Source organism: Calliopsis andreniformis, chromosome 4 (genome assembly GCF_051401765.1).
Source record: "Calliopsis andreniformis isolate RMS-2024a chromosome 4, iyCalAndr_principal, whole genome shotgun sequence".
NCBI lineage: Eukaryota > Metazoa > Arthropoda > Insecta > Hymenoptera > Andrenidae > Calliopsis > Calliopsis andreniformis.
The window spans coordinates 4,400,412-4,426,402 of NC_135065.1; the positions used below are offsets into that span (position 1 = coordinate 4,400,412).

Genomic DNA, 25,991 nt, shown 5'->3' on the forward strand with positions numbered 1-25,991 from the left:
ATGCAGTTTGCGCATTCTAGGTCAATTTAATCCTTTAAATAACTGGACAGGTTGGATACGTTGGTTGAAACTACGGGGAAATCAATCCTCAAAAATACTCAACGTTTTATTTTCTTCCTGACCTTTAATGGTAACCTGTTGCAACTTTTCACACTTGAAATTTGACGAAAATCGACAAATGAATGTTTTAAAATAAAAATGACAAGAAAACAGACACATGAGGAATGCAAGCTAAATTGATTCATTGCATTGCTTAAAATTTTCTCTTTTTTGAAGTCTCAATAAAAAATCAACCATTTATTGTTTACTTATTTCATTTACGCTGCACAGTGTTTGCAATTTTCAATAATAAAACATTGTTACAGTCGCTCAAAATTGTTTACCTTTGGAAATTGAAAATAAATTGATATTTTTTGTATTCCAAAGAAAAACAGAATTTCAACTTTCGACTAGTACTTGTTTACTCGAGTGTTGAACTTGTTTATAGTTATAAATCTTTCATTGGGTTTGTCTGGAAGGAAGGAAGTAAGGAAGTTGTGCATCCACAAAGTCGAAGGCGACAAATTATTTGGTTAAGCCTTACAAACGAGCTGGGATAACTTGCCTTGGTTTTGCTATAATCTCCTTAAAATGGAGGGTACACCAGACACGGTAACTTCGAGCGTTCTTGATCTAATGCTAATCCACTGGTTGCTGCGTTGCTTCGCAGATCTTGATGTTTTTGGTCAACAGGAAAACAATTTTCCTTCGCTTTGATTTATTGAGATTAGGTTTTATGCGTAAATGTTTACATATAAAATGCATTTGGGGAATGCATTAGTAATCTTAAAATATTTCATGGTTTCTTCTCAAATATATTATGGTTTATTTATATTTTCAAAAAATTTCTTCTCCAAAATACATGAATATGTATTATTGTATTTATAGGACAAAAGATAGTGTTATTTTTTCTAAAAATTGATTTCGTAACTGAAATGGTAGTCTGGTAGACACAGAATTGCTTTTTTGTGACATAGTTTGAATATTGTAGAATATGTTCCAGTGGTTAAAAATTAAAAAATGAAGTGACATGTTTGAAACAAAATTTTTAGGGCTGTAAGTTTCAACAAAAACAGTTTTGTGGGAAAAATTGTAACTTTTTCATATTTTGATCGATGTAGCTAAAACTTTAGGTTGATGTTATTAAAATGTATTGTAATTTAAGAAACAAAAACAGTTTTTTAATGCACGTTTCAAAGAAAATATTTATTTGACATATTGAGAAAGGGATATGATTGAATAAGAACAGTGGTGCAATTACATTCACAACAAAATTTATTGACAGAAACAGTACTACAGTTCTCTTTTTAATTTTTTATATGAGTCATTTTGATCCAAAATGACAACCAAGGATTCATTATTTTTTGAAAGATAATATGAGTTTATGGAAGCGTCTTTTTGTAAAAGAATTGCTAATTATAATTACTAAATACTAAATATCGTACTTTTCAGTATGATATTTCCAACAATTACGTTTCCCATGACTCAATTAATTTACTGCGCATTTTTCTTTCGAGAAGTATTCCTTACGGTGTATTTACCGTATACAGCGAACGTAATGAAAAGTTTAATTAAGTCTTGGTTAGTTGAGCTCATTTAAAAGAGCAGAAACTTCGATTCTAAATGAAATAATATTATATTACCGTAGCCACAATTCAGCTGCTTGAAGCGTGCAATAAAAGAATTGAACTCAAGACACATATTCCATTTCCTTTTATTGTACGGGATCTTTTCGCGAAATTGTTGCTCTATTCATAAGAGAACAAATATAAGGTTCACCATGATAACGTTTTATTTTCTGTTTTATTGCTATCTTTACTATTTCAGTTTTCAGTTTATTGTCAATTTTTATTATAGCAGTGAACAAATATGATCACACTCGGGGACTTAATAGGTTCCAGATGTATTTATCTGTCGTGCAACACTCATTGTCACTGCAAACGTAGGTTGGACGCGGAATATCGAAAAGTATTTAATAATTTCGAAAGGATAACAGCATTAAATCATTCAAGCGAATTGCAGATGCACAGAGATGATTAAGGATTATAGATTGGAGGTTATAATTACGCGAAAAATGTCCCCAGAAATCTATGTCGAATCTGTAGCAATTTGTTCGTAATTAATTTGTCATACTTTTTATTTTTCGCGAATATATTGCCTGTAGAAACGATTGCTTTTGAAGTTCCACAAAATAATAGGGTGTGTAGTGAGATGGAATTACATTTTATGCATGTAGGGGTTGATTCAATTAAAACAGAGGAATTTAAGAATGTACACAAGGTTTATAAACGTAACACAATGAACAATTAACATAAGTTTGCGAATTAATCCTAATAAAATGTAGGTACAGACCATTTTTGCAGTTATATAATCCAGATTATTTATTTCTTGTGGTAAATGGCTATTATGGAAACATAACTTTATTCTTTCCATTAATTAATTAATTCATTCATTAATTTAATTCATTCACTTTCCATTTCACTTTTATGAACAATTCTAGAGTTTAGTATGTGGAGAGACCATGTGAATATAAAAATTTTGTTAATTACTTTTTTAATGAGAAATTATGTAAATTTCATGTCATTGATATATCTGATAAATATTCGTTTCTTATACAGGTACCATTTCTCGATTATTTCAGGAACATTCAAAAAAGAAAGAATATTCTAGGGCGAATTTTTCGGTGGTACGCTCTCTTACAAAGCGTTGTAACACGGAAGAAATACGTAGAACGATTTGTCGTAGTTTCTTACCACACTCATTGCTCCCTGTCGAATCGTACCACTCTCAGAGAGCATTAACTGCCCTTCTTTTTGCCGATCGCGACAATAATTCATTGTGTCAGAATGGAACAAGTACGAGCACCGAACCGAACAGGAAAAAAGTGTTCATGGGAGCATTTTTAACGTCGGTGTAAAATCGATAGCGGAATCGCTTTATAAATTTTTCAATCATGCCAGGCGTCACACGTTGTTTACGTCGATTCTCATGAAAGAAACACTGTAACAAAGAAAACGAGCTGGGCAAACGAAATGTGTTATAAACGTATGTGCTAGTTACTATTAAACATTTTTTGGGATAGTCTTTGTTACGTATCTATTGTTACAGATTGAAATTCCGATTTTTGTATTGCAAATTTCTTATTTTGTTAACAGTGAATTTTCATTTTTTTATCTCATTATTGTGATTTTTATTTTTACATTTTTACTCCTTATTTTATCTTATTATCATGCATTTATTACTGTAATTAGTTTATGAGATTGCTAGTAAAATTAGAAAGACGAGTAAAGTAACTTTGTAAATATATAATTAATTTAATTTAATTCAAAGTTAAACTAAGGAACTTAAAAAAGAAGCAAAGTTCTGTACGTAAGGTAAAAGAGTCAGAACAATTAAAATCTTAATTAGTTTTTAGTTCTTTCTATAGTTTTCCTAAGATATGCTTTTGCTACGTCAAAAATGAAAAATACTCTAGAACAGTTTAATTTTTTGATTTTGCATTATTTTTAATTATTAAATCAATCATCGAGCTCTTCGCCAAAATTTATTGATATATTTAGTTATATATGATTAAAAGGAGCAAGCATAATTTGCTAGTATAACAAGGTGCATAACAGAGGGAAAACAGACCTACCAAATCATGAATAATATATTGGGCGGTTAGTAATTGCAACGGTATTGCAACTGTCGTAAAATCGTGACATTTTTCGGTATTAGATACTTAATAATGTTCTGAAGTATCAGATTTAATTACGTTTGCTGTCAATATAAGAGCTAGTAAATCAATAAAAATTGATGAAATTTTATATTAAAAAGTCAATTTCTTAATCTCCTATATGCATGCAGAATAAGCTATGCAAACGAATCAATTTATATCTAGACTTTGATTAGAGATAAAAAAAAGTTATAGAGGGAAAAAGCCAATGGTATAAAGAATTCGATTTTCCTACGATTGCACTGTTCTATAAATTTAATGAAAAATTTTAAAAATGTCAACAGTGAGACTTTTTCTAAAGCGGAACAGTATATTTTTTTATGTTCATTCAATACAACAAATTTATCGTAAAAAAAACGTAAAAAGATTTGCAGTAGTATTATTAAAAAAGACCATTTTTTCTATTCCTAATCAAATTAGAAATATAATTCGTCCTAATTTCGTGACTCTCATAAAAGATTCAAAAATCCATTAGCTCTAACTCTGAAAAATTGAAATTTCACTAAAGACCTCCGACAATCTCTGTATCAAATCACTTCTACGTTGTCAGCAAAAATTCAAATCTGCCATTTGAGGTCACTGATAAATAATCCCGAAAAGTGTCATTAATTTTAACAAATGGAATACGCAGTTGCCTTCAGTGAGCAATTAAATTTCACTTATATTATACATTCAAATCGGAATTGGTAGAATCTCGTTACACGATTTCGAATGCTTCTCGGCTTGTCGATGAAGTTATGATCTCTGCAGTGTCGCGTCACCATTATGCATATCAGATACATTAGAGAACTTTTTTCCCATCTGCGCTCGGAAACGAGGATCTGTCGGGGAAGTTCCTCACTCTAAAAGTCAAAGGTCGTTCGATTCGTGCACGCGTGCAGACTTTCAAAGATCGCTTCGTTGCTTGAAGCCCTCTGTACTGATCGACAACCCCCTGGTTACAGGTAGCCGCGGAAGGGTCGTGAACGAGGCGCCAGCTCTTGCGAGCAGCAAAACGGAGGGAAGAAGGCGAAGAATCAGCTGCAAGAGGGGTCGAAATCAATCGACGAAGGTCACAACTGTTGGAGGATCCATCTTTCGACGTCACAAGAGATATTGCTCCCATGGAACGAGGATGAGCCCGAGTATAAACTCGATGGTAAGTCCGCCCTTTATCGCCTAGCAATTTGAAAAATATTGCTGCGAATAGGTCGTCGATGATCTGTGTCGAAGACACTAGGGGTAGGAAAATAGCAAAGCTTCATTAGCTGGAAAATTTCGTTGGAACGTGGGAAAGAAAAAGTGTCGGGTATTTGGGGAATAATAAAATGGCAAGGGATGTATGTGGGGAAAGGTAGAAGGTAATGTAGAGCTTAAAGCGAGAGAAGAATAGGAGGGTTGAAGGAGGATGAAGTAAGAGGGATTGAAAGTAGGGTGGAGAATGTGGAGAGATATGTAAATACCGAGTTGGTGCATATGGAATTGCCAGTTTTAGATATTCTCGCATTCCAGTTTATTCAGAAGGCACCAATATTTCGTCCCATTACGAGAAAACTTTCACAAGTCAAACACTTTTAACTTTCTTTTAATACTTGCATAGAGAAACTTCTGATACATAGATTTGCCATCATATTGAATTCTAAACGATTGCTGAGTTTTTCAGATAATATAAGTTTCATAATGCGTCAGCTAAGTAATTTCACAAATAGAAAATTTCATCTTGTCCTCCTCAAGAATTTTACATTTTTGACTTGTGGCAGTTTCTTCGTGAAGATATAATTTATTGACTACTTGTGGACCATTTTTGACAAACGTATGCATGAATGGATCTATAATCAAAGAAAAATCATTCAAACTTTCCCTCTCAGAATTACAATTCTTTATGCACCAATTCAGTACTTTATGTACTAGAAATTAAAATCCAGTATAATAATCATATCATTCACTGCCTTTGACATTCACCGAGGCAGGGTAAAACAAAGGAAACAAAGCGAGAGGCTAGGAAAATGTAAGGATAATAAACCAAGAGAAGTAAACGCGACAGGACAAAGGGAAGCGGAATAAGCGAGTACAATGCAAAAGTAGAGACACAGATGGAGAAGTACAAGAGCGCAGGAAGGACAGCTGAAGAAATAAAACACTGAACGAGTAATAGGACTGAACACAACTAAAATAACTTGTCAAAGAACAAACTTCGGTAAAAGAGACTTATACGCTGAAAACAACGGGCTAACGTAAAGAAAAACACAATATACTTCCCAGGGGAGAATAGGTACGAACTAAAAGTAAAAGCGCTCCAAGGAACAAATGATACTCGAAACAAATGAAATATAGAACGAAGCTGAAGACAAATTGCAGGATTACCATCAGGGCAGGCGAAATAGATCCACTGACAAGGAATATTCGGATGAAGGAGTGGGTAACATAAAGAGACCAACAGAAACGGGATAGTACGCAACGCAGATCAGCGAAGCAGGGAACAGTTGAAGAGAATAGAGAGACAGTTGGGACGAGGAGAACGTGGAGAAGAGAGGATGGTGGCGCATGCTCCTCCTCGTTGTGCACGCGTATGCCAGGCAGTTGCCCTCGTCGGCTCCAGGTACAGGCGAAAATCCATATCAGAGCCGTGTAGCGTCTCCTACGGTCATTGACAGACTCCGCGAGGAGGCCAGGACGTCCCGAGCCTTCGCCACGGAGAACGTCTTCCACGCAGCTTCCTCGAGACTAACGCGCCGGTCCTCTGGAGGAACACTTCCTGCTGTCTGGAGCACGTGCCGCTGCCAGTCGCGTGTCACTGCTCACCGGTAGCTAGTTGAGCCGTGATAAACACTTGCTGTTCAAGTTCCCTCGCTCGGCGTTGGACTCTAACAAGAAGAATAATTAAAACTAGGCTGAAGAAGATCCTGAAGAAAGGACACTTTGCCAATTGATGATGAAGTGAAAGTAATCAAAGAACTAGTAGCTTTAAGAAAGTGTTTGTGCCCTTTGAATGATGATCATAGAAATTTCGAGTGATCTAGAATGAAAGAAACAAATCTTTCAAAGGAGATTTATGCTATTGGATCTCAAATAGATATCGTGGTAAATTGAATCTTGGGGAGGATTTTCGTTGTTAGGGCACATGGATTCTCCAGGATTGTATTTTGTAACAATAGTTCAACGTAGTACCAATATTAGATTTTAAATGTGAATCGAAAGGTAGATGGTGATCGACTGTTTGTTTTGAAAGAACTTGGAAAGGCTTAAAGGGATTCGAGACCAGCGTCGTGTTAACATATAGATGAATCCCAAAGTGAGTCTGTAAAGTTTTGAAACTCGTTTACGAAGCTATTAAGTACCAGCACGAAAGGACTCTCCAAGAAAACAAGAAACGATAACCTTTGTCTGGGAACTATCAATTTCAGGAAGAAGAGCGACAGAGAAGGGGAGAAAGTGTTGAAATCAGAACTACACGCGAGAACTCTGGAAAGTTTCAGCGCGCGGTTCCTCCAACTTTCTGATAGTCTTCTCGCATCAAATTGTAACGCAATTGAAGTCGTCGGTAACCCTTTGTTCGTCGCTTACGAAACAGATCTAACGATGGTGGTTTAACGGACAATCTGAGAAACTTCGACTATAACTGGCACGTATCAGTTACTATGATAGCTGGCTTTGCGCTTCGAGCAGTTTGTTTAATAGTTCCCAACTACTGATAATACAGAGAAGCTGAGAAGCTCTTTGACGGGGGATCGTCTGCAAATAGAAGGAATCAGAATTAGCCAGAGGCGAAAACAAATATGCAAAATTCCCCAACAGTATCATTGCTCGAGGTAATACTTCATTAATGAAAGGCTTTCTGAAAACGGGATTAAACGACCTTTATAGAGTCAAAGGGTATTCAAACACTATAATTCAATTTCACTTTCCCTTACATAGGGAAATTACAGTTATTTGTCTGGGAATCCAGTGATTCTTCTTTCAGAAACTAGAGTGGCATCTTCGCGTCAACCTCTGAGGAAGATAAAGACATTTCATGGGACGAAGAGATTTAAAGTTCAGTGAATCCACTATTGACTATTTAACGATAATCTGAGAATACCTTAGTACCGCTGGTGCAGTCGAAATCGAAGTGACCGCTGAGGACCGCTCACGAGGAAGCATCAAGGAGGAGGAATCTGAAGGAGTATGCCTGAGGATTAAACATTCCTTAAGATCCTTTCGCTAATATCCTTGCCTTTGCCGCATGTACCTCGGATATAGGCGGGAAGAGAAAAGGAGTCTCGGAGGATTAACCAGCCCTCTCTTAATGGCAACGGGTATTAAAGGATCACGGGTGTTACACGCAAGATCCCTTGGATGGCTCCCGCCATCTTCGCTCTGCTTTTTGGGAAGGATACGAAGAAAATAATTGCGTGTCAGTAAGGGGCGAGAAGTAGAGGATCGTGAGGATTAAACGTGCGCTGTAGCCACGCAAGGGGAGTGCCATCCCTTTAATCGACGTTTTTAATTGATACCAGAATCGCGACCCTCTGTTTCCACGCATGACTTGACAGGTATCAATGATGATTTATGGGCCTACGAAGGCAAAAAGCAGGGATTAGCGAGGCAAAGGACCAGCGAGCGTAGGGCCAGCCATTGTTTTGATTTTTTTCCCTCCCCTCCCGGGGTCTCTCGAAAGTGAACGAACTCGGGCGAAGAAGGGTGGTGTTTACCTCGCGCGAGGACACGCTTCGCCTCAGTCGGACATGGCCTGGCAACCGAGCAACGAGACCATCCTCAATGTCGCCGATAATTACGTGCTGAACGCTTTAAATTATATTAACAAGCTGAACGAGTCCTTCAATCCGGAGGCTATCAAGTGTTTCGAACTCAAACACCGGGAGGAACTTGAGTGGCTGTCGCTGGGAAAGCAGGAGAAACAGTCGGGATGCGAGATCAGCTGGGATTCTCTGCTGTGTTGGCCCAGAACGCCTCCAGGAACGTTGGCAACATTACCGTGCCTCGAGGAGCTGAATGGTATCCGGTATGACAGCACACGTGAGTGAAGTTGTTATTCGTAGATAATGATATGACAATATTCTGGAAAGAAGGATAGCGTAGGTTGATTGTTATTAATAGATTGTTGATGCTTATGCAAGTTCATATTTTTTTAAACGTAACTGCAAGAATTAATCCTAAATAGAGATTTATTTCATATTCTAAATATTATTTGTACAGTGTATTTTTCATTTTTAGTAAATAAATTGAATTTAAATAGAAGTTCATTTTGCAAAGGATACTTAACTGTTATAAACGTAGTTTTATGCATTACATGTATTCTTTATATTTTGCACATTATATTACCCATAAGCGCATGAGCATTGCAGTTTTATTATCAATAGCTACTATATTCTCATTGTGAGTGTCACTTTGAGTGAAATAAATTGGTACTAACGTTGCTATAATATTTTAGATGGAAAAATATTTTTCTTAACAGATTTAAAGTATTTTCAAACGAATTGGTTTTATTATAAATTCTCACTGTACTTTTACAATAATTCTATTTTTAATTAAGTTTAGGGAAATGTTTGCACTGAATCTAGGAGTACTAAATGATGATTGAACTTTTAAATTCAAGAAATAAAAGTGACTGAATTTTAATTTAAACATAAAATTTAATTGTATGTTTTAATTAGACTGACTTAAATATTCCTTCTTTACAGGATATGTCATTAATAAATATTTTATTTGATTTAGGAAAGTTTCTTTTGTGAGAGTTGGTGAAACTTTGAAATTTTCTTTCTGTTTGAATTTTTACATTTGTTGGAACGTGTAAAGATTACCTTTATTTCTCATAACGAAGGAAATTCAGTAAATTTACATACCAGTACTGTTAATTTCAGTCGTTTACTTTCTGCGAATATTACCCACCTTTTGCAGATATTATTGATTCCTCAGTAAATAAAAAGAATATTACAGAGAATTGCTTAAAACTTCATTTCAAAGCTATTGATAAATTTATTTATAATATTTTAGAATTTGATAATATTCCAAAACAAAAATACTTATTAAAATCCCTTGTTTAAATAATTTTCCTTAATCTCTCGACCCGAATGAAATTGAGTTCACACGTCATAACGTATCCGAGAGAGTTTCAAGAGAAGTGTACCAACGCCCACATTAGAACATAATTATGCATGGAGATAATTAATAGGTCGGTGTACTGAAACCTCACGGTTCATTTTATGAACACTAAGGGGAACGATATCATAATCGACATAATTTCGCTAATTACTACTTAGCGTTGATTTCGTTGACGTTCATTAGGTCGTATTTCCTTAATGCTGCTCGCGCTAGAATTTCTTTGAACGACTTGGGGAACAATTTCCATGTGAGAAGCGATTAAGATAAGAGGCGAATTGTACATTGGAGGGAAGGGTTTGATATCTCCTTTTCCCAAATCATAATGGTCCACTTTCCTGAAGTCGAATCAAGTTGAAAGCAAGGAAAGATTGCGGGGAAAAGATTGGGGTCGCAAATTTAAAGGGGAAAGATTTGAGATGCTCGTAGGCACTTTCACTTTTCAAACACGCATATCAATTCTTCATTGTTAATCCCTTTGACAACAATTATGTTCTACACTTCACTTTTTTCAATATTCCAATACATAAATAATATAACATAATTAAAAATAATGAAACTAAATATTATTTTAAAAAATTATTTTTTATCTTCTCTTTAATTAAACTTGTATTAGTAAGATGTTGATTTTCCTGCTAAAATTATAACTGTTCTCAAATGAAGAGCATGTATCGTTATATAGCTTTGTATTGACAATAACAGCTAACATTTGAAATGCAGTATTAATAGCTAGCTATGCCCATAGTGATTACATTGATCGTCCAGTTATTCACACCCTGGATCATAGTACATTTTTCGTATCTTTTTCACATTTTTCCAATAGAACGCAATATTGATAAAACTTTTGTAAGAATCTAGGGCATATTCTGTATAGGACGTTTCTCGTATACATAAAAAAACAATAACTTACGGATTATTTCAGGACGGATTTTTGAATTCGCGTGTTCAAATTTTCCTAAATATTTGATATTTTTTGTGAAAATTATGTTTGAGAAAAACTGAATAAGCATGAACATTTAATTACTCGACTAGTTTAACAAAAAATTCCTGTATAATTTTTACCATAACATAGAGGATATACTTATGACACTACAAAAATTTCGTCACTCTAATTTCAGTATAGAAATTTTAAAATTGAGTAAAAAGTTGTTGCGCCACAAATGAGTGATCGAGGGATAAATATAAACGATAAAACTAAGGTGAATAAAAAAGAAAATACACTGTAGTAGTTTCTACAATTAGATAGTAATTTGAACACATGTGAGCCAATCTGACTCACTGTATGTAGAAAGGTGATAAGGGAGCTTAAATAGAACAATAAAACTATGCAGTGATCAGGCATTAAAGTATACACGTATTTATATACTCTAAATACGTATTCACATATTTTTAAAAGAATCCAAAGAATCAAAACAGAACACTATCACCGAGTCCATTTCTTTCGTACTTTAGAATCCATTTCCTAAAATTTTTCAATTAGATTCAAGTTGTGTAATTGTAGTGGTCGCAGTAAAATTTTCAGTTTAATGCTAGTCATCCACTTGGTAGTAGAATTTTTAGGATTGTAACTCCTATTGTGGTTTCTGTAACCATCAATAATATTCAACGATAACAAACCATATAAAAAAGCTTTCACTAAGAGATAAACGTTTTAACCAAGTTCCACTAACTATCCAAACACATAAACGGTAGTGTACATCAATTCCAGCAACATGACCAGTAAAGTCTAAAATTAAAGTTACTTTGCATGTAAAAGGCAATGTCATTATTAAACTTTCTCTTCGACTACCACTCTACCCGACGCACTTTGCAAGTCAAAATTACTAGAAACAATAGTTAACTCGAAAATGCAAGTAGAATTACGTTGCGGGTTCCATGTAAACAGTACGTAACTGTTAAACTCTCGCCACCACTCTTCTTATCGGATTTAATTAAGCTGTTAAACGGTTACCTTCGTGGATTCGCTGCGAAAAAGTTCGAAAATTCTGGCAGTCCAAAGTCTTCGTCGCAACCCCCAACGAATACGCTTCATTCTGAGTCGCGTGATTTCATTTATCCACCCTCCTGTGAAATTGAAAAACGCGCAGCTGTGGGAGCCGTGAATGCTTCCGATGAACATCGACGCTTCGTGAATAAATATTGTTTGTAACTATAGGCTGAAATAAAAAAAAAAAAAGAGGGAACAGTAGGGGAGTGGTGGGTTTCGAATTTTAATGGAGATTGAAATGAAAAATTGGGATTATAAAAATATTGAAAAGTTGGGGAAAGAATATTTATAAAATCGTTTGTTATTGATCAATCTCATATACGAAGCTGAAAAGCTAACTCGATGCAAGTCCTAGTAACAGAGGATATCGCGTAACCTGGGGAATAATGGAAATGGAGCACGTGGATACATCCATTTCTGATGTAATTTTTAAACCATATGCGTCCGTGAAATATCAGACTGCTTCTTAGAGGCAACGTATGCATTGTCAATTTTATCATGGGAATGTTTTTCATAAAGTGGGGCGAATATTTCTTAAAAGCATCTACATACAAGGGAGGGTAAATGTATTCACCAAATAGAGGAATTGCGAAACTGGAAACTACTGATATTACTTTTTTCAATATATTCTCTTTTGACCTGAATATATTTTCCATATCTAGCAGTATTTTTTCGGCCTTCAAAAAGATAAGAATTTTTTTATCTTATTTATTCCCCTTCTATCATTCTAGAAATAAATGGATCCACCTTTGTAGCAATAGCTAATATCAATGTATAGTTTATTTTTTGGCATTTTACTATTTGCATTATTGTAATATTTTTAGATCTATGATTAACACTGTGCGCTTAGTATTTTCTGTTCTTGAAATAACTTCAGTGCTTTTGATGCTCTTAATACTCTTAATACTCTTAACACAGTCGTTACTTAATATAATCTCGTGACTCATTACAAGAACAAGCTTAAATAACATATAATATACATTTAGTCTTGCGTCTATTTTGTAGGAAATAAAACTAATTAAGGGAAAGTCAAACACTAATTCCTAGAAATGACAAAAATTTAAGAAATTTCTACAAGCTCACAACGAGTGAATTCTGTATCGTTCGAACTCTCACTGTTCCTTGTATTCTCAGTATTCTTTACAGACCTCTCTATAATTTTAGTACTCTCAACAAAAAATTCTATCTTCAAATACTCTTAATCATACATTCGAATAACTATAGTGTCCAAGTTCCTAAAATGGCTTGGTACACTTTGCCTCCTCCATATTTCTAGCACATCACATACTCTTAGTTTTCTGTACACTCTCAGCTTTTTAGCACACTTATTCCCCCTTATATCCTCCTTCATTTTCTTGGCACTCTTAGCCGTTCTTTCCACCCTCTCAATTTCTCTAGCACTTTTAGCCCCCTCATTCTACTAGCTCTCAAATTCTCATCTTTCACGGATCGACTCCGTCATGAAGTTTGCACTCAATTACACTTTTCGCACACTGTTATCAACGTCCTCTGAGTATGTAATAACATTATCATAAAATTTAATAACTCTCCGTTTTTATACTCGTGAGTATATCTTTAAAAATAAAATCAACTTTTTACCAAATTTGTACTTAAAGGCGAGCTCTAATGACATTACATTACAAACGCTAAACTTATTCTTTTAATAGGAATTTTTTGACGTTTTAAATGTACTTTATTAACGAAGAGAATTTTCGAAATATAACGTTCTCTTTTTAGTCTGTAGAATTCGTCATTTGAAGTTGCTACTTGACCTTACCTTGTTCAGAGATTTGAGAATTTGAAACTTTAGGGATTCAAGGATTTGAAGACATTGAAGGATGTAAGGATAAGGTATGAGGATATAAGGATTTGAAAAGTTGAAAACTTGGACTCGAAGACTGAATATTTCGAAGACTAGAAAATTTAAAAGTTTGAAAGCTTCACAGAGCATCTTTGTTATATCTTTGTCAGAGCAGATACTTATATGTACTCAATACTTCACACAATTCCAAGCGATAACACGTAAGCTTTACATAGGTCATTCACTATTTACGGCATCATACTTGCAATGTTTCCCTAAAACATTTACTGCAATTAGACCATCTATATTTACGAACGTTCGTGCATGGAAAATGTCCATGCAACGCACGCAATGTCATCAGGAATAATGTAAAATAATAAGTGTATCGTTGAATAATGAAATAGCCAGTAGAAAGCAGCGAAATCGCGTGACAGTCGACGCGAGGAGCAAAGACTGCAAGAAGAAAGGAAAGTTCGAACAATTTTATCAGAAGGTTCGCAGAGTTCTGGTTTGAGGCTGCGATTTAAATTCAACAGTTAAATCGAACGCAAAAGAGGATCTCGAAAGCTCGTAATGCTAGTTAAATTCCGCAAGAAGCCACTGAAGGGGGCGAGATACGTAAAGGCAAAGGGAATAACGGTCTCGGGAAAGCTTTAAAATCGCTTGGTCTTTTTTTCTTGGTAATCGATACGGAGGATACGAGGTGGCTCGTAAGCATCGGCACGCTTCTGACGTGAGTAGCTTTCACTTTAATGATCCATTCGTTTCGTTTCACGGAATCCATAAAACAGACGCGCATACGCGTCCATGGGAATATCGAATCTCGATTTATATACATTTGGATCAGGTGTTACTATGTACATACCTGGTTTACGAAACGCGAGTTGTATCGAGGCTCACATTCTATCAGAAACTATGTATAACGTTAAGCATCTTCGACTCTGGTGTCGCGTAACGTTTTAACCCCTCTGTTCCTCTTTCTTTTTTTTTTAGAATATTTTTATGTCTCAAAATTTATTTCTTACGAACTGGAAGCAATGCTGTATGTTTCTGTAATATTTATTAGACGTTACTTTTTCTGTATTATCTAGAATTTTAGATTGAAGATTGAATAAGAGTTGGTGTGACAGAATACCAGTTTTTCAAAATAAAAAGACGTAGTTAATTTTTTGAGCATTGCATTTGGAATTTTAGTATTTGGTCTATTGAATGTGTGGTAGTTGACATTCTCAAGGCTCGAGTCAATTGTATTATTGCTACAAGTAGGTTCATTAGAATATTTAAATATTTCAGTAATATTAGCTAGTAATTATGTTCGAACATTATTTATTTTTTCAATGCTATTGAAGTTTGAATTCACATTCGAACATTCAAATGCAGAAAACTTTGATCTGTATCCCCAGTCATAGGTAGTACCTTCAGCACTCTAAAGCTGCACTGTTCAAACTTAGCTTCACGAGTCGATTAGCACCCTCTACTCTAACTCTATCTACGTTATTAGGAAAATTATGAGATGTAAATCATTCAGTTTGCCTAGACGAGAATAGAAACAGTTTAAACACAGAACTTAGACAAACTGTAGATAGTGAAATTTCATAATTCTGATCTGAATTCTGAGTATTCGAAAAATTCTAATCCTTCTCAATCAGTAGTAGCTGTTCTTATAATTCACTTTTAGCTCCTTCATTTAATATGTTATATTTACACTGCGAATGTTTTGCAAATTTCTCTTTTCGCACACAAAATTAGAGAAATGGAATCTAACAAAAGGCTTTCACCCTACAAAAATTGTAAAGTGTATTTACCTTTCAGTTATTTTTACATTCTTCCATATTATATGGATTCTGTACTGTGTTGCACATTCAAACTTCCAGTAAACGTAGGTATAAAGGTCCATAGTCTAGCTCTATTACTTGCAATCCCGTCGATCGCACTTTTTCACACATTCTTTCAGCAGATTTCCATTCTCGTTTACAAACGCGCGTACACCGAAACCATTACAGACCTGAAAACCAGAGCAAAATAGACAGTCACGTCCCGTCGATGTAAACAAATTTCGTATGCAGAAAAGCATGGTAGGTGTCAGATTTTCACAAAAAATTGTTACCCTGAAAGCAGAAACCCTGCAATCGTATACCCCAAATGAAATCTATATCTCTCTAAAACAACCAAGCACACCTTTTAGGACGCAATTTCACTGAGGCAACACTAGGCGACTTGCAGCATGCCACAATATATTTTTAAAGCTACATACTTATTACATACACATTTTACAGTGACTAAAAACTTATTTAAAAAAATTCTCCTAAACAGAGCCATGACACGGTTTTCTAAATAATTTTTCAATTATTCTAAAATATATGTATAAGTACTATTTAATTTAAAAAAATATTGTAGCATAGTACACAATGCTTAGCGTTGCCTCAATGGAATCACGCCTTTAGTCAACCTCGTCGTAAGCAAAAATTTAAGTGCTGAAACGAAAGCATGCAAATTAGCGTGGCATTTATTCTTGGGCGCAATCATGGAACACAGCAAGGTCGGTGCTGGTATTGGCCTCGGGTTTTCATCGAAGGTTATTACAACCAGCTCGCGGAACGATGCCACCCGTATCAGATATTTGCATTCGAGTGCTCGCCAGGAATATTCTCGCTGCAGTTGCGAGGCTGCTTGGGGAACGGTTCCCCGCGGCGGCTGTTCAATAAGCCCCGTAAGCGACTAGATTTCCTTTTTAATTAGAAAGAAACACCGTCGGACGATGCGAAGTTAATTATGAAAGTGGCGGTTCGCGCAGCTGCCCGCTCGCGGTTTAAGATCAAATTACATTAGTGTCGCGTAATGTCGCCGAAAGCGAATCACCGCCGCGGTGTGCATCATTCTGTTAGCATTACGGGCCTTTGCAAATACGTCGGCCGTCTAGAAAATGAATTCACGAGGGGGATTTGCTGGCTATTAACCCTGTTAACCGCTGTTGGTCTTTCGTGAATTCATTTGCATCTCGATGAACGATATAGCTCTTCCCATTCTACCCAAAAAAGTCGACAATTGTGACTCTGTGTCGTTTTACACGACTTCACTGGTTCCTTTCGCTTCTGTTTTCACAGCGTCACGCGATGCAGCTTTCGTGTTTAATTAAAGAGTTAACGAGGGTAAATATTTTGAGGGGTATTGTGAGGTGTAAAATAGGGGGAAATGTAGCGAGCTATGATGTTGGTCGCAATTTTAACAAATTTAAGGTTATGCCTTATTTAAAATACACTTTAATAATAGGTGAAGAAGAGTATGTGTATTCTTGGAAGAAGTACATATAGGATGTAAAAGAATGAAGTCGTGATGTTGGGAAACTATGTAATCTTACGTCTGACTCACGGAAGAGTCACATTCCGATAAGGGTTGTTTTCGAGAACTGTTCAAAACAACTGAGTAAGCTTAAGCAAATTTTAGTCATGTCGCTTCTTGTTTAGGACTAAGGGTTCATAGTACTATCCCCCACCAAAACCCAAACTCTTTATATATGTCTGTACAGCCAAAAAGAGGAGTATTGTCACTCGTATTCTCCTACACTCCGAACCTTTGTCAGTCCAGCTTGCGAGTCCTTTAATTGTTGTAACCTTACTGAAATATACATTGCTATATAGTTGAATAGCAGACCTTGTATCATTCAGTCGGGTTCCCAACAGTGACATACGTCACAGTTTTAACAAATTTAAGTTTATATCTTAATTAAAATCTACTGGAGCAATAAGTAAAGAGGAGCATATTTTGGGGTAGGAGTATTATTGTCCCCAATAATACTGTAAGTGCAGAAGTATCCAGTCGCGACATGTTACATTTTTAACAAATTTCAGTTTGTGTTTTAATTAAAATCCACTACACTACAATAGATGAAAAGAAGTATGCATATGTATTTATTTTGTAGAGAAATATCTAGTGCAAAAGTATGCAGTTACGACATAGGCCACAATTTCAATAAATTATTTAGATCTTAATTAAAATCTCCTGCAATCATAGGTGAAAAGGAGTAGCAATATTTTAAGGAGAAGTAAGGGATGCAAAAGTATCTAGCCGCGACATAAGTAACATTCTCAACAAATTACAATTTATATCTTAATTAAAAACCACTGCAACAACCTGTGAAGTGGAGTAGAGAAGTCCATGATACAAAATCCTGTATCCAGTTTCTTTCATAACTTAAATGTTTACAACCGCAACAGAAACAACTCACATTCAGAAAGCCATGAATAATCACACTATCGAGATTCGTGTCAGTCTAGCGCGCACGTGTGTACATATGCATAAATTCAAACATATATTCACGATTCTGTATTCGCACGGTACTTCCAAGGGTGAAACGTGCTCGATAAGAAAGTCGATGATAACCATTCTGTCCCTCCCTGGAATCGTGCGATATCCGCACTTTTTGACGAGGCATCGATTGACACTCGAACGAGGGACAATGAGAGAATACCGACCGCGGTGTTCTGTAACCAAGATCTGCTTTTAGCACCCTGTCATCGAACGCATAACAGTGTCGTAAAGCTACGACCAATCGGACAGCCATTACATTATGCTCTTCTTTTATGTATATATGACATGGGAGGCGTTACAGAGTAGCCTATAGAAACCTAACAGGTCTATAAAATCCTCTAAAAAAAGAGGAATGTTTTAGTATTGGTAAAATAGGTAATTTTTCAGCCTTTAAACTGTGAAAAATTTATGTAGAGTACGGTTAAATAGTAGCAATTAGGGGATGATTTCTCAAAAGAAGGTAAAAAAACATATAAAATAACAGTATTTCACTTGAGGCTAATTTTTTGAATAAATTCAGCGTAATATTTGTTATCATGGTAGATTGGGAGAAACATCTGCAATCTACAATACATGATTTGATTTTGCAGTTTTGTGCCAGGGATATGTAGACTTTTACTTTCATAAATGTGGAGAGTAGATTTCCCATAATTAGATCAGTTTTTATCAAACAAAAAACTATTACTTTTTAACTACCAATTCTATACGTAATATATAGGGTGCTCACGGGTTAAACGGGTTAATGGCTGTCTGCCAGCTGTTTGTCTTAAGCATAAAAAGAAACACGATTCCATTGAGAAACAAAAAATTGAACTTTCGTATCTCTTTAACATCTCCACTTATAAAAAAAATTATTGTCACTAGATTATGGCTCTCCCAAAATCACAAGCTAGTTTTATCACCAACAGCAAACGAGTTAAAGTGGACTGTTTTAATTATTTCACTCTGTACACAAAATATATAAAATAACGAAAGAACTTTTGTTTATTAGAGTAACAAGAGAACACTGTTTTATTAGCATAACGAGATGACACTTTTTGTTAGAATAACTATAGGATTCAGTGTATGCAAAAAATGTATATTTTCATTTAAAAAATAATACAGGTCTTATATAAAAATATGATTCTAGAAATATAGTACTCTTAGACCTATTCATTTTGTAACATTTTTTTAAAATTCATTCAGGATGAAATTGTGTCTTAAAAAAATTATATGGATCATTCTTGTATAACTGGAGACCAAACTAACTGTATAAGTCAAGGTGAAATCGTGGGAAAGTAAAGTAATGAGTTTATATTCGAAATGCGTCATGCTGTAAGAGCTAAGTTTAAGTTTTAACCCCTTTTCGAGTTCTATAAACCTGTTAAGTTCCTAACAGTTCAGTATACACAGACTGTCTTACAGGAAGAGCTAGCGAAATGGTGCAGGAGTGGTAGATCCTTTACATTTCTGAATATCGTGAGCCGTCGTTATAAATCGTCCGAAATGCAGGTCGTTATCCAACCAGTGAAACGATTCCATGGAATTACGGAACGATGATGATCGAACCGTTTGTCAATTTCCTGTTGCGCCGCGCGTTTCAGCTGGCCTTTTAAACGAGATAGGTGTGTTCAGAGTATTGATCACCGTTAAGGGCACTTTTGTAGAATTTCTGCTCCGTGTGTTGAGGCCGCTGAGGAACTGTTGATACGAGTTTCAATGGCACGCGTTTCCTTCGTTATTTGGACACAATATGCCAAGTGGCTTGGAAATTGTGGTACACATGAAATGGAAGTGATTTCTGACGAAATAATGAGTTAAAAATATAGAATAAAATGTTTTCAAAGGGGGCTCTGTTTTTGAGGAAATCGAGTTTGATCTAATATTAATTAATCCAATTGATCTTAAGTCTTAAGTAACGAGCAAATTTCGTAATTTCGAGATCTCACATATTGGAATGATCTATTAGATATAAAAATAGTTTGAGAGAAGCTAAAGTATGTTTGAAATAATTAATGACTTTAGTTATTGCATTAGTTTCTTTCATAATAATTTCGAGAAAGTAATTCCATTTTGTGAAAAAATAAATGAATAATTTTAAATTAATTTTCTGGTTTAATTCTTCAACGACGAAGTATTTTTACCTGTATTAACGCTGTGCAAATGGAAATGAAAATTACATCAGCTGAAAGCTTGTGTTTTTTAAGTTAAATAGTAGGTACACATGCATTTTAAAATGTTGGGAATATTAGTAAAATGTTCTTAGATGAAACTGTAGCGCAGTACATACTTCTGCAGTAGTTAATTGTTTTAATTAAAATAGTAGCTTTAATATAAGACAGCTTAGAACTATACTCAAAAACCAAAAAATAGCATACGCATAGAGGAGTATATAACAAAAAACTAATCGAAACAATTCATTATTTATATTACGAAAAAACTATATTTACTTGAATTAAATTTCTTTATAACGTTTTCCAAAATATAAATCCTTTTATTAGGATATAAATATATATAGTTTTATATCTCAATTTGCCTACGTAGCTACTAATTTTTCAACGTCATCGTTAGAAATATTAGCATATCTTAAATCAGAAAACAAACTAATGAATTTCCTTCTGATTCCCCTGCATACCATCGAAGAGAAAACAAATAATTGAAATGGTATAACGATGATACATTATCCTATCAAAGCATTCTATTTATGCTATCAATAAGAGGGGATCCCTGTGGCAACAGAATATATAAATAAATGAATACATCAACGCTCTAACGAAACTTGTCATTTGAGGGGAGAGTTATTGAGAAGGAATTCGCAGCCGTGTCAAAGTTTGATCAATTTCGTGAGTCACTGCAGGTCCACGGTATTTCATTGTTGCTGGTCGACATTGAGTAATGTATAGAAGGTAGTTTAGTTATCTCGAATAAGGGATAGATATACATACTTGTCAGCCTTCAAAAGTTTCCATAATCCCTCATATAATATCGACAAGTCTGCCTCAAATAAAAATATTGAAAAAATCTTTTCGAAATTAATCAGTTCTGAGAACGTTATTTGCAAATTATGAAGATTCCTGGACGTTCAGATTCGCGACAAAGTTTCTTTTATGCGCAAGGAAATTGCGAACTGCCGTCCACGGATATGAAACGCTCCTTGGGTTGCTCGTTTTCTCAAAGGACGTTGCATGAATAAAGTAGATAAATTGATAACGGCCGTGAAAGCACAGGACGCGACGCGTCGATCGCGAGTTTCGAGAACTCTGAACGTTTTGATCGTGTCGGAGTTAATAACTTTATGCGTCGGTGAGAGTAATTAGATTCGTGGGTTATCATGAATAGCTTCCGTGAAGTTTAGCCGCACGCATTCACGCTGCGGTGTAGGTTTCACCGCGAGCTTTCCAATCCCGAAATTTGCACAAGGTAAAAAGGATTATCAACGTCGCATCGGTCAGAAAGTTCGTCTTTGAAAGCCTTCGGGATCCACACCTCAAACAAATGCCTTTAATCCGCTGGAAATTTCGTTAGGTCTGCGCAAATCGCAGAAAATAGGTTTGAAATATTCGAATGGTAGAGTTTGAAATTTTAGTGGTGCGTTGAAAACTAGAAGAGCTAAAGTGTAATAATTATCGATCCAATATATCTATTGTTCATGATTTAACGACATTACAATATTATGTCAAACTTTGTACATTTGAAAATTTGAATAATGTTCGAATGTTTGAAAATTTGCATAGGTACCTGACTGTTTGAATATTTGAAAACTTTGAAGTTTTTTGAAGTGAAATTTGAATTATGTGACAGAAAATATACCTGAAGTAGACATATCTAATTTAACTCGCAACAGCCAGAGAGGAGAAATTGCAAAGTTCTTAACTTATGTATGTCATTTCTCGCTTTAATTAACTTCAACGCTTCTAGCTAAAGAATTATCATACGATAAAGGATTTAAAAACTGTATAAAAAGGAGATATTATTTTTGCTAGTCGTTTGAAGATAACATACCTCTCATAAACCTTGAATAACTCCATCAAGGACAGAGGAACAGCATTGAAAGTCCTTCTCGCTGCATAAATCATCTTTTCTCTGATCTCCATTACAGATAGCAGGTGTTTTTCGATGTAGCTTGCACGTGAGATTCAAAAGCTCCCTTCGCTACCGTGATGAAATTGCAACTCAAAAGAAACTTATGGTAGATTAATATTGACAATTTTTAAAAATTCCTCCGCTACCAAAAAGTTCCTGACAAGGTTCTTGCTCATTCTTGACGGCGTCGTGTCGAATCGATTTTCGATTTAACACTCGTGACAAGACGTAAATCCAATTATGATCATCGGCCTGTGAGGGCCTCCAAGGACACGTTGCAACTCAATTCCTTTCTTTCTTGCCGCCCCGTGTTATCATAATTGACGTTCTTTCCGTTCAACGTCTCCCGACGGGTCCTCGGTGATCCTTCAAAAAAGAGCAACAGTGTCTTGTCCGACACTATAACGTATAACGTTATTACCATTTTTCCATTTATTGTTATGTCCAAATAAAAACAGAAATCTGGTATTATTAGGTTAATCAGTATTAAGTATGGTCAGATATTTCCATCCAAAATTTTCATTTATGCCAGAATTCTTCCTCTGCTGCAATAGTCTTCATTACAAGTTCTTGATAGTATCATTGATAATCCTAGTACTTAATAAATTTTATTTTTAATCGTGTAGATAAACTGTCATTTATATGTGTGTACGTGGCAGCCAATCTGTTTAATCATTTCAGCGCTATATTCTCTATATGAATTTTGATAAATTGTTCACTACAATCTGTGGAATCTTTTATACCTCTATATCTATATGGATACATACATGGCTTGTATGCAGCAATTCAATTCACGCTACGAATTTTATTCGGTCACGGGCCTGAGAGCATCGTTGCTCTTGTGCCTAGAGATAAACACAAAAGCAATGGTCACGAATTGTTTTTGAGCTCTAGATTTGATAAATATTTATTTTATCAGAGTTATGCAGTGTGCTGACGAGGTTAATTCTGAGTTAGTATAACAGCATTATAAGAGTAGTGGCCAGATTTAACTTAGTTAAATGTGATTTTGATGAATAGGAAATAATAGAATACTTCAGTTCTCAATTTTTGCCAGTAAAAATAACAAAAATGCGAGAAACATCCTATGAAAATATGAATATATATTGGAAATAGAGTATTGTATTATTTTTTTACTTAAATTATTTTAAGTTATTTTACTTAAATATAATTTTTTTAATTAAATTATTTTTCGTAGTTAGATAATTGTTTCATTTCGTGAATAAATATATATACGTGTATTTGTACTCTGAAAGATAGGGAACTCCTTCGTAAGTGGTAAACAATTATTATAAAAGTAGGCACTATTTAGAAAGTTACAAAATAAAGTAGTCTTAATATGAACAAAGCAATATTTTATTAAAATGCGTAATAACATTCTTTGACCAACTTTATACACTTACAAAGGGATGATTCTCGTTCTCCTCAACATATAGCGAACTACTTTAGGGGTCATTTCTTCTTATCCCTTTATTTCTTGGTGAAAGTTGTGTATGCGTTACAAAGGATGAAGGATGGCCTGTACTTTTCAAATTGAATAGGAAGGTGTGTTTTATGGCAAGTTTCATAGCCTGGTTGGGGAAAGGTTCTCCCTCGCTGAGAAAAATAAGTTTCAAGGGAAATAAAACTTTTTCGTAATAGGCTTTGTTTGTAAGACAATCAGGTTTAACGATTTTCGCTTCACCCTTACATTTATCTCATTATTCCTATTCAATTGTAATATTTAACACCAAGAGAGGCTTCTGCGTCTATTTTCACTGGAGCTGGAGACTTAGTAATGTGCAATTTTATCACTGTCTTAATTATTCAAATTCTTACATCCTTCATCTACATTTCTGTAACAAACTAAATAACATCGAAAGGTAAAATCATGATCCAGTACAAGAGAGGACACATACGTGGCCGAAATAAATGCACAGTTTAGGGCTTGGGCCCAATAATAGGTTTATGGCAAGACCTGATGATAATAAAATAAATCGATGGTTCTTGAATGACACAAATGCAAGCAGATGCACCATTACTATTTTTCTCCAGATCTTGAAGTAAACGCAAGTAGCGGTAGTGATCATGAAATTCTTTGGTTGAGCCTTACATTTCTTTCTCTCTTAGTTAGTACCATGAGTCCCTAAAGACTAGGAGTGGGCGGATACCTGAAAATTTCAGGTACCCCTGTCTCGGTTCAGATTTTTATGAAAAATTGTGATACTCGAGGATCCGAAATTTTCGAGTGCCTGCAGTCGAAGTCAGGCCAGGTTGGGAACCAGAAAATCTATGACATTCAAGTACCCCAATGTTATATCGCGGATCGGGTGATTCCTCAATCTGATTTTAAACATATTCTTCCAGATTTTTAAATATTTTCATATTTTATTGAAGAATTCTGCGTCATAATATTGGGGTACCCGAATATTATAAATTTTCAGATTCCCAATCGGCCAGAGCACTACCTGAACCCAAAATGTCAGGAACCCTCCTACCCCTACTGAAGTTCCAAATTCTTCTTGATTCATACACAAATTTCATCTGATTTTCAATCGCCACCTAAAAGTCCCTTCTCACAAAACGGGCCACCAAACTGCATCGGTCAGCACCAGACCCCAGAAAATTCTTCTTCCGATGCATAAACCACTCCACTTACTTCCACAGTAGGAACACGCTGGCCAAGCCTCCCTTTGTCAACCCCATGTCCTCTCCCATCCACCCCCATGCCTCCTCCGTCGGTGCACCGACGTGGAAGTACGTCGTGCACTTAGTTCGCGAAAATATGCTGTTGAAAATGGCTTTCCTTTGAAAGTTCGCGGAACGCAATGAGATAGTCCTTTTCTGCGCTGCCACTGGAAACAACGGCCACTTTGTCGAATCCTCTTCCGCCAGGGGGTTCAGAGAGCATCCGCTCTGTTCGAAAGTTTTCGCATCGAAGGAGGCTGCACGCGACCCCCGCGGAAGGGATTCAATAAAGGAGAGCCCTTCAGGTTGCAGCGAACTGTCAGGTGGAACTTGTCGCAATAAAAGACGGAAGTCGGGAGCGGGCGTGCGTGGGAAACAAGATTTTTACGACGATGTTCGTCTCCTTCGTGCCGAGGTCGAGGCAGGATTTACAAGGGGACAGGAATTGTCCTGGGCACCCGTATGTTCATTTGAACTAGGCGACACGAATTGCGCTGGGTAGGGACGTCGGTTTCAAGGGAAGAGAAACGTCAGCAAGTTCGAGCTCATCTTCTCTGTTCTACACGGCTGCCGCGACGAGTACAGTTGATGCATTCTGGGAATTTGCAAAGGGAAAGGAAGTGTACTAGGTGCTAGTATGGTTGCTGGACCTGGAAGAAAAGGCTAGATGGAATTTTTAAGTTTGTTTCCTTGCTTGAGATTGATTGTACGTGATTTCAGCTGTTGTTTTGGAGTGGAACAAAGAATTGTGTGACAGGTTCAGAGGAAAGACAGATATGGAGAGAACATTTCCTTGTTTCCACTTTTTTTCTTTTTGCTTTGTTTTTTTAAGGATAATTTGTGCAAGATCAGTTCTACAAACTTTGTTAATATTAACTATAATATTAACTATATATATTAACTACTAATAATAACTTTGTTAATTGATATCACGTGTATGTAAATATAATTAGAGAATTTGCATGTATGTAAATCTAGTATTTGGAAGAAAAGATAATGATTTGAAATACTTTAAAATTTGTTGTAAGTAGGTCGCAGGTAATCGTATATATTGTTTAATAACATTCATAAGGCAGGAGCTGCATCTGAAATTTTTAGTTGAAAATGTTAATTATTCTAGTATTCGTGGCATTTGGGTTCACATAATTTCTTTATAACCAGAAAAATTCTATTTAAAGTAAAAATACTGTACGCAGAAGGTTCATAAAGACACGATTTAAAACAAGATTATGGCAAGCTAATTTAGAACAAATGTTTTAAGTGGTATACCGTAATATATAATTAAAGTAGAAGTTACGCTCATTTTTATTAAAATTATCTTTGAAAAATGTTGA

The 25,991-nt window shown here is 35.5% G+C and overlaps 1 protein-coding gene across 6 annotated transcripts in view; it reads left to right on the plus strand.

Moving 5' to 3' along the window:
* Positions 1-6,749: 6,749 nt before the first annotated feature.
* Dh44-r1 (Diuretic hormone 44 receptor 1) overlaps positions 6,750-25,991 on the plus strand; it is an 83,037-nt gene continuing 63,795 nt past the window's right edge. For 5 of the 6 annotated variants that reach the window (XM_076376403.1, XM_076376405.1, XM_076376401.1 and 2 more), the window contains exon 1: positions 6,750-8,749. In XM_076376403.1, coding sequence (XP_076232518.1) covers positions 8,458-8,749 — 292 coding nt within the window. In that variant the 5' untranslated portion in view covers positions 6,750-8,457. The remainder of the gene's footprint in view (positions 8,750-25,991) is intronic. The other variant, XM_076376406.1, reaches the window with a different exon arrangement.